Source organism: Melanerpes formicivorus, unplaced genomic scaffold (assembly GCF_026170545.1).
Source record: "Melanerpes formicivorus ecotype bairdi unplaced genomic scaffold, bMelFor1.0.p_v2 SCAF_3, whole genome shotgun sequence".
In the NCBI taxonomy this organism is placed as follows: Eukaryota; Metazoa; Chordata; class Aves; order Piciformes; family Picidae; genus Melanerpes; species Melanerpes formicivorus.
The window spans coordinates 18,259,610-18,274,525 of record NW_027142355.1 but is presented as its reverse complement, the minus strand read 5'-3'; the positions used below and the strand labels follow the sequence as shown (position 1 = coordinate 18,274,525).

Genomic DNA, 14,916 nt, shown 5'->3' with positions numbered 1-14,916 from the left:
GGTTTTCTTTCACTCTTCTAACAGAGAACTTATTAACTTGTATTTATTAGGAGATTTTAGTTTCTTTCCTGTGGCTAAATTTAGGAAAATATTTGTAGAATTATTTAAAATGGAAAGATTTATTTTATATATATTTTTAATTGAGCTTAGAAGATAAAATCAGCAAATCGTGACAGTAGCTAACCTTTGGAATGTTGAGAAGGATATTTTGCAAGGCATATAAACTAAGATTAAAAGAAGAAAATAATCCCATTTAAGTATATAGTTTATGTATTTAAACTACTTATGTTCTTCCCTTAAATTTGCTAGCACCACCCAGCTATTCTGAGACTTCTCCAGACATTTGAGATACAAATGTAACTGTGAACTATATTATATATATAATTAGTGCAGTTTGTAACACAAAGTGATTCTGATTTTACATGCAGTAGTGTTGTCACCATTATTATGTATTTTTTGTTTGCTTGTTTTGTTGTTTCCTTGTTTTGTTAAGTTTGATTTTGTTAAGTTAGGTGTTACCATTGAGGACTCAGTATGTGAACAAAATAAATTACAGAAAGAGTGAACAATTTCAAGCATCAAACCTTAAATATAAAACAATACTGAAGCATCTAGTCTTACTTTTTTGTATATTGTGAAAATAAGTAATTTGAATGAAATATAATACTAAGACTTAATTTCATCTGCTACAGAAAAGTCAGCATGTAAGTCAACTAACAAAAATTCAGTGGGACAAATTTGCATGTGTAAAGTTACTTCTTTGTCAGTGTTTGAAGAAACCAGACCCGTGGTATACTGTTACACAGCGTGTGATCTAATAAAAAATTAAGTTTATACTTTCTTACTCAGCACATTAACTCATTATTTATTATGCAATTTTCTTGGCCTGTTGCAATTTGGACCTGACTACTTCTAGGAACCCCTCATTTGTCTCATTAAAAGCAAATAAATATGGCTTTAATCCTCATATATAATTGTTAATTGATTTTAAAGCTGGATCACTTAACTTCCCTTTCCATTGTCTAATGTGGCCTAAATGCTGAGGATGTTGAGTAGCCAAAAAGTGAAATATTGATTTTTAAATTTTTTTGTATTTTTTTTTGCAATGATAATTGACTGTAGCCAATTATCATGGAAAAGGAAGTGTGCATATCTCAGCCTTGTATGACAAATGCTATTTCCCATGAAGAAATCTGTAGAGGAATTGAGAGTGGAGTTGAGTACATTAATATGTGTGACGCCTCCAGGAAGATGTCTTCGAAGGTAGCTGTGCCTCCCAAAACAGGAGTTCTGTGCCCCTGCATAAGAGGCAAATAGAACCAAACATTTTGGTAAGCCCACAGTAGAACATCTTGCCTTCCTGATTACATACCTAAATTTTGGCCAAAAATCCATAAAATCCTTCAAAACACTCTTTCCTTCTCTGTTTCTGATATAGGAATCTTGGGCAGAACTGGACATAAAGTTTATGTCCAAGATAACTAAAGATCAGATTTCAGCTTGACTCTCCTTGGATATCTTATATTCTTCCACATGTTCCTTTTCATCATCTTTTCCTCATCATGAGCTCTTAAACATCAGGTGTCCTCCTTAACGCAGTAACATTTATGACAGACCAGTGTACAAGAGAGAATCATCCTACTCCTCCCAGGCAGAGACAAGATATGTTCACAGGTGATACCTTTAGGTCTTTCTGGTGGCTTTACAAATTTCCCAGTACTTTCCTCCATACCTTCTGGCATTTTACACTGCATAATCCAGACACATCATCATGTCTCATTTCAGATTGTGTTTTTGTACCTGGATGGTGTCATGACATCATTCTGAGAAAATGTTCTGGGAAAGTAAATTTGTTCTCTGGTGCTGAGATGTTATACTGCCTTATCTCTGTCTTCAAGTAAATATTGATGTAAAGGGTTAAGGTTTAAGTAACTAAAATGCATTATCTTTGCTAAGACCTTTTAATCAAAAAGGTAACTGTAAATTCACTTGAGAGGAAATTGATTTCCTTGCAGAAAGCCGATACATCTATTTTCACTGAGAAGAGAAGAGAAATAAAAAGATAATTTTCAGATTGAGAGGAACACTGACTGTAAATTTTGGGCAGTGACAAAACTATTTCACTCAGGGCACACTTATATTTTCTTTACTAGTATGGGACTGAGTGACATCCTGCAAGATGCCTACAGATGTGTGAGAAAAAGGGAACCTGACAGTGGTTAATTCCTCTTGCTTACAGTTGAGCCATGTATCCTTACTTGATAATTTTTTTTTCCCCAATGTATGGTATAATAATTCTTTATTCCTACATATTTCACTATTTAAGATTTTGTAAAGTAATTTGAGACTCAACACTACTCTAAAAGCATCTGTGACTACTACTAATCTGCATACTGGTTCCTAGGACTTTTCCTAAACAATATTTGCTCAAAAGTAATGTGATTTGGTATTATTAGTCGTGTGAAATGGCTGTACCCTTGTCTTGTCAAAATAAGAAGGAAAGAAGATCCATATTTATCAAGGTGATTCAGGAAGATTTTATATTAAGGCTCAATTTTGCATTTAATAGAATCAAGCATATACTTAATAATATACAATATATAGCCTAAAAATATCCTTAATAATGTCCAATTTTGAGTGCTTAATGGAAATCAATGAGGCAGAGTCTGAGCTGTTGTTCACTGATATTTCTTCACTAACATAATTGAAGTTACAGTAACTGATGGTAATTTGTCATCTGGCTCTGTCTACCCCAAAACCTAGTTTATAGGATTCTGAAGTGCAGATGAGAGAAGAAGCAGTAATAATACATGCTACCAGTTATCTAAGGTACATGTTTCTCCTCTAAATTTCTTTCTCATTTTCTCAGCAAACCCAGTTCTGGCTGATGAGTGACATTTTAAAACTGTAGGTTTTGTTCTACAAACTTGCCTTAAGTTACCTTTAGGTCTTTTTTCACCAAAATTTCTTTTCATTTGAAAATTGGCAGCAAAAGCTACAGATTTTTTTTTTTTTTTTTTTTTTTTTTATGAGGGCTTTGCCAAGTCCACTAGACCAAATTCCTCACAAATCCAATTTTCCTTGTTTTACAGTTAGTTTCAAGATGGTTTGGCTCATCATACCTTTGAAAAATACCCACACAAATCATAATGGTGACGAGGTGTGCTAACCAGATCAACTAAGTACATTTTAAAGTACATATAGCCAATGAGAAAATTAACAAAGAACATGATGTTTGATTTAAAGCCTCTTCACTTTGTTAATGGAACCCTGTATTCAAAGTCATAGATTCACAGAGTGGTTTGGGTTGGAAGAGACACTAAAGATCATCTAATTCCAACACCTCTGGCATTAGCAGGGAAACATTCCACAAGACCAGGTTGTTCAGTTCCTCATGCTCACATCAATTTGCAGGCAAATTCCTTCAGTACGCATCAATCCATTTTAACTGTTCCTTCATTCAAGGAAATAGTTAAATTACAGCCACAGAACAATTTCTAATATTCATAATTTTGTTCTTATTTTTACTATGTTACAGATTTACTGGCCTGCAACAAAAGAAAAGGTAGAATTATGCAAATTAGCTGGGAAAGATGCCCATGTAAGTATGGTATATATGTTTTTATTATTACTGAGAATATTATATATCTAAAATTGCACAAAATAGGTTAGTAAGCTGTTGTTACACTCTTTTCCTGAACTAATGAACTGATTTTCCTTCATTAAAAAATAAATAAATGTTGTGCTTTTATTTATTTCTTTAAATGCTAGTGCTTTAAGAAAAAATATTCAATATTGCAAATAGCAATCATGCTAAGCCATCCTTGTATGTAACAAATTCAGCAGAGGGATAAATAGACTTTCCTCGAAATGTATCCTAGATTAGTTCCCTAAAATCCATTCTTTCCCATCCAACAACAGCTTCTTTTTTTTTTTTTCCTCCTTGAGAATATCCTGAATGTAACTTCATTATAATTCATTAACGAAACAGAGTAGCAGAGCAGAGTACAAATTAATTTAATTTGCAGACAGCTGCAGTTAAGGTTAAAACAGAATCTCAGACTTATTAGCTTTTCCCTGGAACCACAAATTTCTTTAGGAAGTCTCTTTAGGAAGTGCATTTAAGGTGCATTCATTTTACAATAAAACTTCCATATCTCTCTTGCATAGCACAAATTACATCATGTGTCTAGAGCCCACTATAAATGTAAACATTTCCCTGCTGTATAATAAAACTTCCTTTTCTCTCCACAAATCGTCTTTCTGTCCAGCGTGTCTATTACTAAGGTGGGCTCCAACTCAAAACACTCTCTCAGCTACTCTGCCTGAGGAATTTCAGCTTTTTATCCTAACTTATTGCTACCCTTATCTTTACAGCAGACAAAAACTAAACAACACATGTGCTGGGCACTGGAAAAATTCCGGTACAGGTCTATATGGAGGAATTTTTGCAGATCATAAATATTTCCTTTGTACTTCCTACATTGGTCTCTGCAGACTACCTCTCACTTAAGTGTAGGATAGTAGCTTGTATGTATGAATAGCTCTTGTGTATTTCCTCCTAAGTACCTTCTTGTATGTATATGCATTTGTTTAATTTTGGGGAAGGCAGCAGCAAGCTTTTCCTGCCTTTCAATGTATCACCCTGGCAGCATGCAGCAATAGCAGTGCTACTTAGCAGCAAGGACCAAGCCCAGCTAGAGCCAAGATTGACCTAAGCAACCCATAGGATTCAGAAATGCCCAAACAAAAGTGATCAGTAGAATGCAGTTGGTGCAAAGGAAGTTCACTCATACACAAACCATATCCTTGGAAGCATGCTGAAGCACTTCAGAACATCACAGTGGTTTCTAGCATGGGACTTTTGGTATTAAAGCTTGCATAGAACTTTGAACTGGGATCTCCAGTCTCTGCCCAGCTGTTGACAGGGTTTGTTTTCTACAACACAGGCTGAGCAGGTCTCTTCCAAACTTGTCTTTAACCACATAGCTTGTTGTGGCTGTAAGCTTTATAGAAGAAATAGGATTCCAAGTCTGATTGATGAACTGTGTCTGTCACAACTTTGAAATATTTAGTAAACAGTCACTTCTAAAATAGTTTTGAGCTTAAATACGCCAATGCTACAGCGATAATCTAATACAATGTACCGTGTGAAAGAGCAGAATAAACCTGAAAATGAACCTTTCTCTTGCTTTTCCCAATAGACAGAATGTGCTAATTTTATCAGAGTTCTTCAGCCTTACAACCGAACCCATGTTTACGTCTGTGGCACAGGAGCGTTTCACCCTCTCTGTGGATACATTGAACTTGGAACTCACAAAGAGGTAATTTAGTTTCTTCACTACTCTGACTTGTCAAGAAATAACCTTCATCTTGTTTAGTATTTGTCATAGATTGGAAAATACTGTGGGAGTGTATAAAAAATGGTCTGACAGCAGCTTGCATAAATAGCAGGGTAAATGGATTTTGCAGGTCAGACGGCAACACATACTCTCACAGCTGATACGTGCCTATCACTTTCGAACAAAGCACTTTCCTCAGTAGGGCTTAATACACAAAGTTCTTCAGAATGACACTTTCATATGATTAAATAAGTGAAGAGAATATTTAACCCAGATTTCTTTCTTTCTAGTAAGTCATTTCCACACATACTTTCTGCTTACATACACAGACATGCATGCAGAGTTCAAGATGACACTCCTAGTTCTATCTTGTAATGTACACATAACCTTGGTCCCCAGAGATGATTTCCTATTCCTTCTGCATGATAGTAATGCACAGTTTGTAAATGTTCACTGAGCCTGAAACCAAACTTGGCATCTCAGGGTTTTTCAGATGGTTTGCAGCCTTGTTGCTAGAGACCAGGTATCCTCCATCACTATTGGCATATTCCTGGACTGAAGTTAGCAGCTGACTGGTTTTCATTTGTTGGTGACAAAGAAATCTCTATCCTAAGTGGTAAATGTTTGAGACCTAACCCCCACAACAGAAGAATTTTGGTGTTGTGTCAAGCAGCCACTTAGTACACAAGTCTCTTTTTAACTCCTATATGTATAACACCTTGGTTGTATTTATAACACTAACTCTGTTCTCAGACAGTGTCAAGAACCTGTCTGGCTGCTTGCCTGCAATGCGCAGGCTTCCTATGCAGTCACAAAACCAGTTTTCTCTTTTCTTTGGCTCTCAGTTAAATCTAGAATATAAGAAATGAGATCTAATAATGTCATTAAAGGTTATAACCTGAAATACATAGACATGGGAGTCACTCTGACATACAGAATCAAAGGCAGATACTCACAGAAAAAAGAAAAGCAAGAAAAAAAAATTAAAAAATTATTAATGGTTACACAAACTGAGATCCATCATCATATTCCATGTAATCTGTGGGTTGGTTGACTAGTCCAGAGGAGTTGCCATTGTTACAGCAACTGGAGTTGCCTGAAATCTGTGAATTGGTTTCTTTCCTCAGTAAGACATTAATGTTCCTGTTATTGTTTTATATCTGCTGTATAATTAGGCTTGCAATGAAATAATTATGTAAACTTCTCTGCTTTACCACTTTAAATATTCCAGTTGAAGAAATGGAAATTTTAGAACCCTTGTGTCAGGCTGATTCTTTAGCCTGAATGATCAAATACACAGCTGCATTGAAAAGAACAGTTCTCATCAGAGTACAAGTATGGTTCTGGTTTACCTCTAGGTCATTAGCAAGATGCCTTATTCACTTTACCATTGCACCTTTAACTACTTCGTTTGTGAAGGTGGTTTTCATCAGACTTTATAAAATTATGGTTTTGTTCTGATTGTTCAGTCTGGCAGCCAGTCTAGACAAGGGGTCTGTCTCGATTAGACATGACCAATTACCTTATGAGAGGAAATGGAAGAAGAATCCTGGTATTGTGTTTTCTAATCCCCTCACTGTCTCCCAGTCCTGCCTCTCCTGCATTCCTCCTGGTTGCTCAGCTGCAGTAGTAGGTTGGATACTGTTCAGCACTACTTGTGCCTCTTCTGATGGTGCATCTTTTCTACAGCTTCCTACTAAATTAACATCTTTGAATGGCATCAGGTATATTTTTGTTTTCTTTCTTGGATCTCCAAACACCTTATAGCCATTGTCCTTGTGTTGCCTCTACAGATAAATGTGACATGACAGCAGTGTGCTCAGGGCAAATCTATTGACATGGCTTTGACAGGCAGCTGAAAATCTTATTGTAAGAACCGAAATAATGAGTTCTACATGTTAATTTAGAACACTTTTACTGCAGATCCATTCTTTCAGTCTTTTTGTCCCACCTCCCCCCCCCCCCCTTTTTTTTTTTTTTTTTATAAACTCTGGGTTATAAGAATGGGTAACAAATGTTTGGTAATTAGCAGCTTCTACAGGAAGTTGTGGAATGCTTGGGAGAGAGAGAGCCTGAGATAGCCTCATGGAGGCTGTGAAACCAGGCAGAGCTCTGCTGACCTTTGAAAGCGGCTGGTGGATCTGCCCAGTGGTCTGCTGGCCAGTGCTGTGAAAACAGACAGGAAAACAGTGTGGATCAGGTGACTCAAAACCACAGCAGACACAGCTTTTGAAGCAGCACAAATCCCCAATGGGATCACACAATTAAAGGGGATTAAAGTCCTAGCCTTGCTACTGATGAAGTTACTGCCAAAACTTCTCTTGGCCAGTGAAGAAGTAGCTTATCCTGGTTGGTGCTGTGAGCCACAGCTCTCCAAGGGATGCTCTTTTCTTTGAAAGCTTTGTCCAAAGTGAAAGCTGGAGGTTAATTCTGTGTGAATGCCTTGTAGTGTCCATTAGTTTGTCTGGGTGAAGTCTGAAATATTTGATGTTGATCTATAAAGCCCTCAGTCCCTCGAGTACTGCTGGCCTTGCAGCCAGCCTCCTTTCATGTGATACCATAAGGGCCTTGTGAGTAGCTCAGGATTGCATATCTCAGAAGAAAGGAGAATGGGACACTAACACAGCATTGTTAGCAAAAAACAAACAAACAAAAAACCACAACAAAGAAACAAACAAAAACACCACCCCAAAAGCTCCACAAACCTTGATGTTCCACAGGTTTGTGAAGATAACAAGGGTTGTTGCATGATGAATAAATAATGCTTTGTATCAGCTAGGATTGCTGGAGAAAATGGAATTTATATTCACAGATTGGAATTGATTTTTCTTTTCTCTTAAGGAGCTTAATTCTTCAATAGTCTGGGCTTTTGTCTTCTGAGCCTGGAGAGTTTAGGAGACTCCTCAATTAAATAGAAAGTTTTTGTCATTTACAATCTGATTTACCTTAAGGCTGGCTTGAATTAATGTGTTGTGAAGTCTGATCCTATGTGGCCATCTTTGGATATACTTAGCTGTTGTTTGCACTCTTCAATCCTCTTGCAAGGCAGATGTATTAAAAACAAATAATTAAAGTCACTTCACCCTTTTAAAAGTAATTGTTTAAATCACAGAGATGGTTTGATTTTCAAAAAACTATCTTCAACATCTTTACAATGGACAGTAAGTCTACAAAGATTTCATTCCTGAACACTGGTGGTATTTTAAAAATCACTGTAGGGAAGAAAGATTGGTAACAGTAGTTCTGTAGACAATGTCCTTTCTCTAACAGCAGAAGAATTCTGAAAATCAAGTCTGTGTACCTGAAAAGATGTCACTTTAATCCTCTGAGCAATCAATTTGCCTTCAGAAGGGCTCACTGTGAGCTTCAGATTAGGTGTGATTTTAAGAAAGTAATGAAAGGAACAAGTAAAAAAGTATGGGATTTTTTGTTTTGCTTTGCTTTTCAGTTAAAAACTATAATAAAACTTAAATGCTTAAAATAATTGCATTGCTGATTTCTCACTGAAAACATCAGGAAAAAAAATTAAATAACTTGTTTCCTTTATCTTCCTCTATGCCCTTGCTCTGTGAGCCAGGAATTAATCACACTATTTGGGAACTACAAGGAAGGATCCATTCTGATATCTCTTGTATCATTAGCCTTGTTAAAAACAACAAGAGAGAGCATATGCTGCTTTCATTTAAAAGAGACTGAACTCTGTCTTCTGCAAACATTATTCAGCAGTCCCTGGAGATATTTAAGAATCAGCCAGAATCCCTACTTGGTCTCCTGTTGCAACACAGTCTGTCAGCGCTTTCCCAAAGAGAACTCAATGCCTTTTAAGTACAATACATCTTTTAATTTGATTAGAAATGAACAATGCATCCTTTTTCTTTTCTTTTTTTGGTCTGAAAATAATTTTATATTTTAGATTTGTTTGTCACTATAGAGTGAACAAGGTATGTTAAAAGAATGAGTTAAAAAAAAAACAACAAACAGCACAACAGATATTTAACAGAGACACAGACTGTAAACATCAATGCTGAAATGACAGCTGTGTATGTTAGCAGAACAGTTCGGCTAAGTGAGGTTTTCTCATTTAGTGCAGCCATGCCACATAATGAATATGTTTTTATTCCCAGGAAATGGTATTCCGGCTGGACACTCAGAACTTGGAGTCTGGCAGGTTGAAATGTCCTTTTGATCCTCAGCAGCCCTTTGCTTCAGTGATGGCAGGTGAGAAACCATCAGAGCCAGGTGCTCCTCTCAGATGCGCAATGCCTTCGTAAGGCAAATTCTGGGGCCAGACGCTCATTGGAGCTCCTCTGCCTCAGTTATGTTTCCAACACTGATTTACACTCTTGGGGTTGAGGAAGCCGTCACTCTGCAGACACCAAAGAGCTGGAAGTACAGTAACACAATCAGAGATGTTTGAGTGGCTGCAAAGTCTCTGCCAGCTGAGCAGATGAAAACAGTTTCATCCTTACCCGGTCATTTCTCCTTTAAGAAGGCAACAAAAACCCCAACATGGTCAGACAATGTTTGAAGGGCTTCTGGGCCTCTTTCTGCAATTATCAATGTGTTCTGCCCTTTGAAGTCTGCTGACATCCACTATTTCCATGAATACATTTTTGAGGTTTCTATTTACTCCAGTAGCCACTTCTGAAGCTGGAAGCCTAGGAACAAGATAGTGCAATCTGCCTACTGTGTGCATCACAGAGCTGTGTGGTCTGACATTTGGTGCTGAGGAATGTCAGCTTGACCTCTGGATTTCAAATCACTATAAGAGCTACTTTTGTCAGGGTTTGGTTCATAGCTTTGTACAGTTTTCATTTAACTTGTTTGTCAAGCATATGAATGCAAGATAAGAGTGAAGCACCATGACGTTTTCATTTGCAGCCAAAGAGCAGTGGTGACAATGCTTTGAAGTATCGGTCACTCTGTGTTATAAAAAGAATATGACTAATGTTCTGTCTTTATTCTGTGATAATAAGATAGATGATTTGTGATTCTGACCCAACAGATGGGGCAGGACTTCCTTTATTAAAAACAATAGATTAAAGCCAGCACTTATTCTTCTTAGGGACCCTTAGTACTGTTTAATGACCATGAAGTCTATTTTTAAGATGGGATTCTAGGAACTATTTATTTTTTTATTTTTTTTTAATGCAAGAGAACTTCATGATTTATTTTGGAGTTGGCTAATTTCTGTAGCACCCTAGTGCTCTGAGTGCTCTATTACATCTTGTGAAATTAAGAAGCTGCTGTGTTTTAGCTAGCTAAACCATGAACTTCCATACAGTTTTCAAGGTAGTCAAAATTAATGATCAGGATATTCTAGTATGTCTTCACTGACTGAGACTGATTTCAAGTGCTTTACAAGAATGTGCAAGGAGCACTGTGAAGAGTTATTAGACATGATCAGAGCATGAATTCTTGGCCTATCTTTTGATGATTATTATCAAAAGTTGGCAAGATACTGCAGTGATGCCATTCTGCCTCTGCCACTGATGAGAGAAGTGCCTAATTATGTTTATCTGATGAGCGGAAATAAAGTTTATTTGCATCCTTCAGAAAACACTCTGAAAGCAGCTAAATTCCATTTCATTGTCATTTCATTAATGTATTTAGGTTAATACAATTTTAATTGTTTGTAGAAATGTATAATCTCTCTTCTAGACAAAATTTCACCCCAATTTAAGTCTGAAAAATCACCTGCTCATCATCCATCCTCTATTAAAATTACTGCTCACCAAATCTATACTAGACCTAACTGAAACTTGGAATGAGAGATACCAAAAGACGAAAGAAGTGCTGAAAATGCCTTGTCAGCAGACCCTAAGCAAAGATGAAGAATTCCTGTTAGCCCTGCAGAATTATCGATCACTGAGTGCCTGTCAGTTAGCAAATACCAATTACCCTGCCCATTTCTCATTATGACAAATACCTTTCAGAATCCACTATTGTCTCTTTACAAAGGCGACATGCTGTCTGAAAGATGTGCTTTCCAATACTGTCAGGGAAATAATACATAACTAACAATAATAATGAGGTAAAAAGAAGGCTGATAGATTTTTTAAATTTTTTTGTTATTTTGTTAAGTAAAGTACTTGTGGGTGGGGGACTGTGATTTTTGTGTGTGGTGTTTTGTGGGGTTTTTTCCCCTTGATCTCTCTCTTTTTTTTTTTCTTTTCTTTTTTTTTTTTTTTTTTTTTTTAAAGTACATTTACATCTTTTGCAAATGAAAACACAAAATGTCTGTGGTGAGTGGTATTTATTCTGCTTTCATTCTTAACAAAGGACTTCTCTCTGAAAGATCTTGTGAAATGTTTACACCCAGAGTATCAAAAAGCCTGGAGAAGGAACTCCTGGAATGGGATTCTTATGTATCATATAGTTTTTTTCTATGATTGTTGTTTATGAACACAAACCTTTTTTTTTTCTTTTTACATTCTTGCAAGTCACTAAGAAAAACCGAAAACAGCAACAACACAACAAAACAAACAAAAAAAAATCCAAACACAACTGCACTTCTTTTGCAGACAAGAAATAAAATTGTAAAATTCACTCTATGGGAAAAAAAATAGAAAAAAAGAAAAAAGTCACAGTGATACTGTTTCTTTGCTTCTTTGTAGAAAAAGTACTGAGACCTGAAGGAAAGCAGATAATATGCAATTCTTAGGGTTTTGCATTACTCAAAATGCTGGCAGAACACTAGATATTAAGTCAAATTGCAGCAAGTGTATTGTAATGTATTATAGACACCATTTTCTTTTGAGACAAATTCTGGCTGCCTTCTCCAAGCAAGACATCTCATTTATTTTACTGGACCACTTGCTATGCTATAATTATCATCATTTGGGTCTGTAGCCATATTCCTATCACTGACATGTTACACAGTTGAGAGCAATTCCCATAGTGACTAAATTCCTCTTCTTGAATGAAGTGTTGGATGGAGATCCCTATACCAGGAAGGGGCCAAGCTACAAAGTTCCTGTAGCAAAGAATCCGTCATATTTACTTGCTCAAGCCTAGGAGTACCATAGCCATCAGAGCCATGGCAAATCTGAGACACAAAATCTAGCTTGAATGGATAGGTGTTCATCTTTTTGCCACAGCTCCTAGGTCCATGATCAGCACATACAGAGCAGGTAGCACAGATCAGTTATAACTTTAAAAGGTCATCACTTTAAAAGCCCAGAATGCTTTAAAGCCATGCAATTTAATTTTTTTTTGAGTGCCTGACACACCCGAAAATTAGACCTGAGATCCTTTACTTCTTGGGCACATAGGTACAAATTTTGCCTTCATTTTAATACAAGTAACTTCATACAATCCCAAATCCCATTAAAATATAACCCAATAATACTTAAAAGCATTAAAATAGTTCATAGACCAATTAAACATAAGCATTGTTTGCCCACCAAAACATAAACAGTTGTAGTTTTGTTTACCCCACAGCTGTAGAAATCTTTTTTTTTTAATTATTTTTATTTTTATTTTAATTTTTTTTTTTTTTCATTTGCAGATGAGTTTCTTTATGCTGGAACAGCTTCTGATTTCCTTGGCAAAGACACTGCTCTAACACGTTCTCTGGGCCCTTCTCACGACCACCATTACATCAGAACTGACATTTCTGAACATTACTGGCTTACTGGTAAGATCCTAAACATATGCTGTTGTCATTTGCATTGTCCCTGCCTTTCTGAAGTTAATAGCCCCTTTCTTATATAAATATATGTCCAGCAACTATAAATATAGATATTGTATAATGGTATCTTTGGATTATGTAGGCTTTTTTAAAAAAGCTCTGTGGAACAAAAATGCACTTGAGAAAAGTCACAGAGGTGAAAACGCTAATTAAAGAAGCTAGGACTGTGAGACCTTATCATTCTTTCTGTCTTTGATTTGCACATCTGTATATAGTCCTGTAATTGGTATAATATCATGACACAAATGCTTCTGTTTCTAGTCTTGTTGGAATATATTTTTTCTACCTTTCTTTTCCAATCGTTTCTTAAAAGCTGTTGAAATGACAGACTAGAAATTCCATGTTTTTACGTAGGAGGTCTTTGGGGTTTTGTTGTTGTTTGGTTTTTTCTTTTCTTTTTCTTTTTTTCCCTCTTCCAGGAGGAAAAATACCCTTTGTTGTTCTGAGGATCATTTAAAAACCACTAAGGGCACCCTAAAATAGCTTCCCAAGCAAAATATTGCTTTTTCTTGACTGTTAAAAAACATTCTGAGCTAGTAAACCCTCAAAAAAACTGGCTGCATTTACACCCAGCCAGTCTCAAACCACACACAGAGAAACATGGAAAACTTCGCTCAGAAGCTAACCCTTCTCAATTAAAGCATCCCCCTCTTTTAGCCATCAACTGTCTTTAAAGATGTGGCAACATTGGCTCTGATTCAGGATGCCTGTGTAACTATTATGGGTGTAGTGTAAAGCCAGGGCCTTCTAACCACAGGGTTAAGTTGTCTTCCCAGCAGAAAACTTCAAAATGGGATAATGTTGCCTCTTAACTCTTTGAGACCTCAACAAGAGGAAATATTCTTTTGTTTTATTGTTTTGTCATTTGTTTTTTTTCCACTACCCTTTCTCTTCTTTCTGCTGAACTGCTGCCTTAAATTTCTGCCTAGATGGAATTCCATTACCATAGGATTTCTGATGTGATATGAGAAGGAAAATCAGGAACTTAAAGTCACTTTACCTTTCCAAACAGAATCATAGACTCATAATCATTTTAGTTGGAAAAAAACACCTAAAATCATTGAGTCCAACCATCAACCTAACACTACTACATGTATACATGTTTTTGAACAACTCCAGGAATGGTGACTCTACCACCTCCCCATGCAGCCTCTTCCAATACCTGACCCCTCTCTCAATAAAGTAATTTTTCATTATGTTCAATCCAAACCTTTCCTGGCACATCTTGAGGCTGTTTCCTCTCATTCAATCACTTGATACTAGGGAGAAGAAACCAACACTTGCCTCACTACAACCTCCTTTCAGATAGGACAGACTGAAAAATCATACATCTGACTCTGCTGATCTATCTCATGTCCATCTCTTAGGAAGGAATGTGGTTAAAACTTTTCTCACTTCTGCAGATCCCTTGAGCAATGGAGACCAGAAACGAGATGTCAATAACATGTGCCAGAAGGCAGTTAGAGAACTGTAACTGACTGTAACTACCAGTTTTATCACTGGTAGCCTGCTGATGTTCAGTGTGAAAGGGTGGATGGAGTAGATGTTTTCCTAAGGGATGATATCATATCCTAAAAAGAAAGTTTTACTGCACTTTGGTCCTCAGGAAGATCTGCTTTTTTCATTAATATAGATCTACTTTTGTGAGCATTACAGGCTTCAGTCCCCAGCCCAAAAAACTTACAATCCAATCCCAAACATTTCTTTCTGCTATCAATATTTATTCTTGGCCAGTTTGAGGAAAGGGAACAGTACAAGAACATAGTGTAAAAATAAAGACAGAGAACTCTATGTGTTATAGTTTGGAGGTTAAGGGGGTGTGTGTGTGTGTGTGTGTCTGCCTTTCTTCTTTCTTTTAGATTGATTAATATCGTATTCTGT

At 36.5% G+C, this 14,916-nt stretch overlaps 1 protein-coding gene across 3 annotated transcripts in view; it reads left to right on the top strand.

The window, feature by feature from the left end:
• SEMA3D (semaphorin 3D) overlaps window positions 1-14,916 on the top strand; it is a 148,649-nt gene that overhangs the window by 76,975 nt on the left and 56,758 nt on the right. For all 3 annotated transcript variants that reach the window (XM_068167895.1, XM_068167904.1, XM_068167912.1), the window contains 4 exons: window positions 3,539-3,601; window positions 5,205-5,324; window positions 9,467-9,560; window positions 12,853-12,981. In XM_068167895.1, the coding sequence (XP_068023996.1) occupies window positions 3,539-3,601; window positions 5,205-5,324; window positions 9,467-9,560; window positions 12,853-12,981 (406 nt within the window). The remainder of the gene's footprint in view (window positions 1-3,538; window positions 3,602-5,204; window positions 5,325-9,466; window positions 9,561-12,852; window positions 12,982-14,916) is intronic.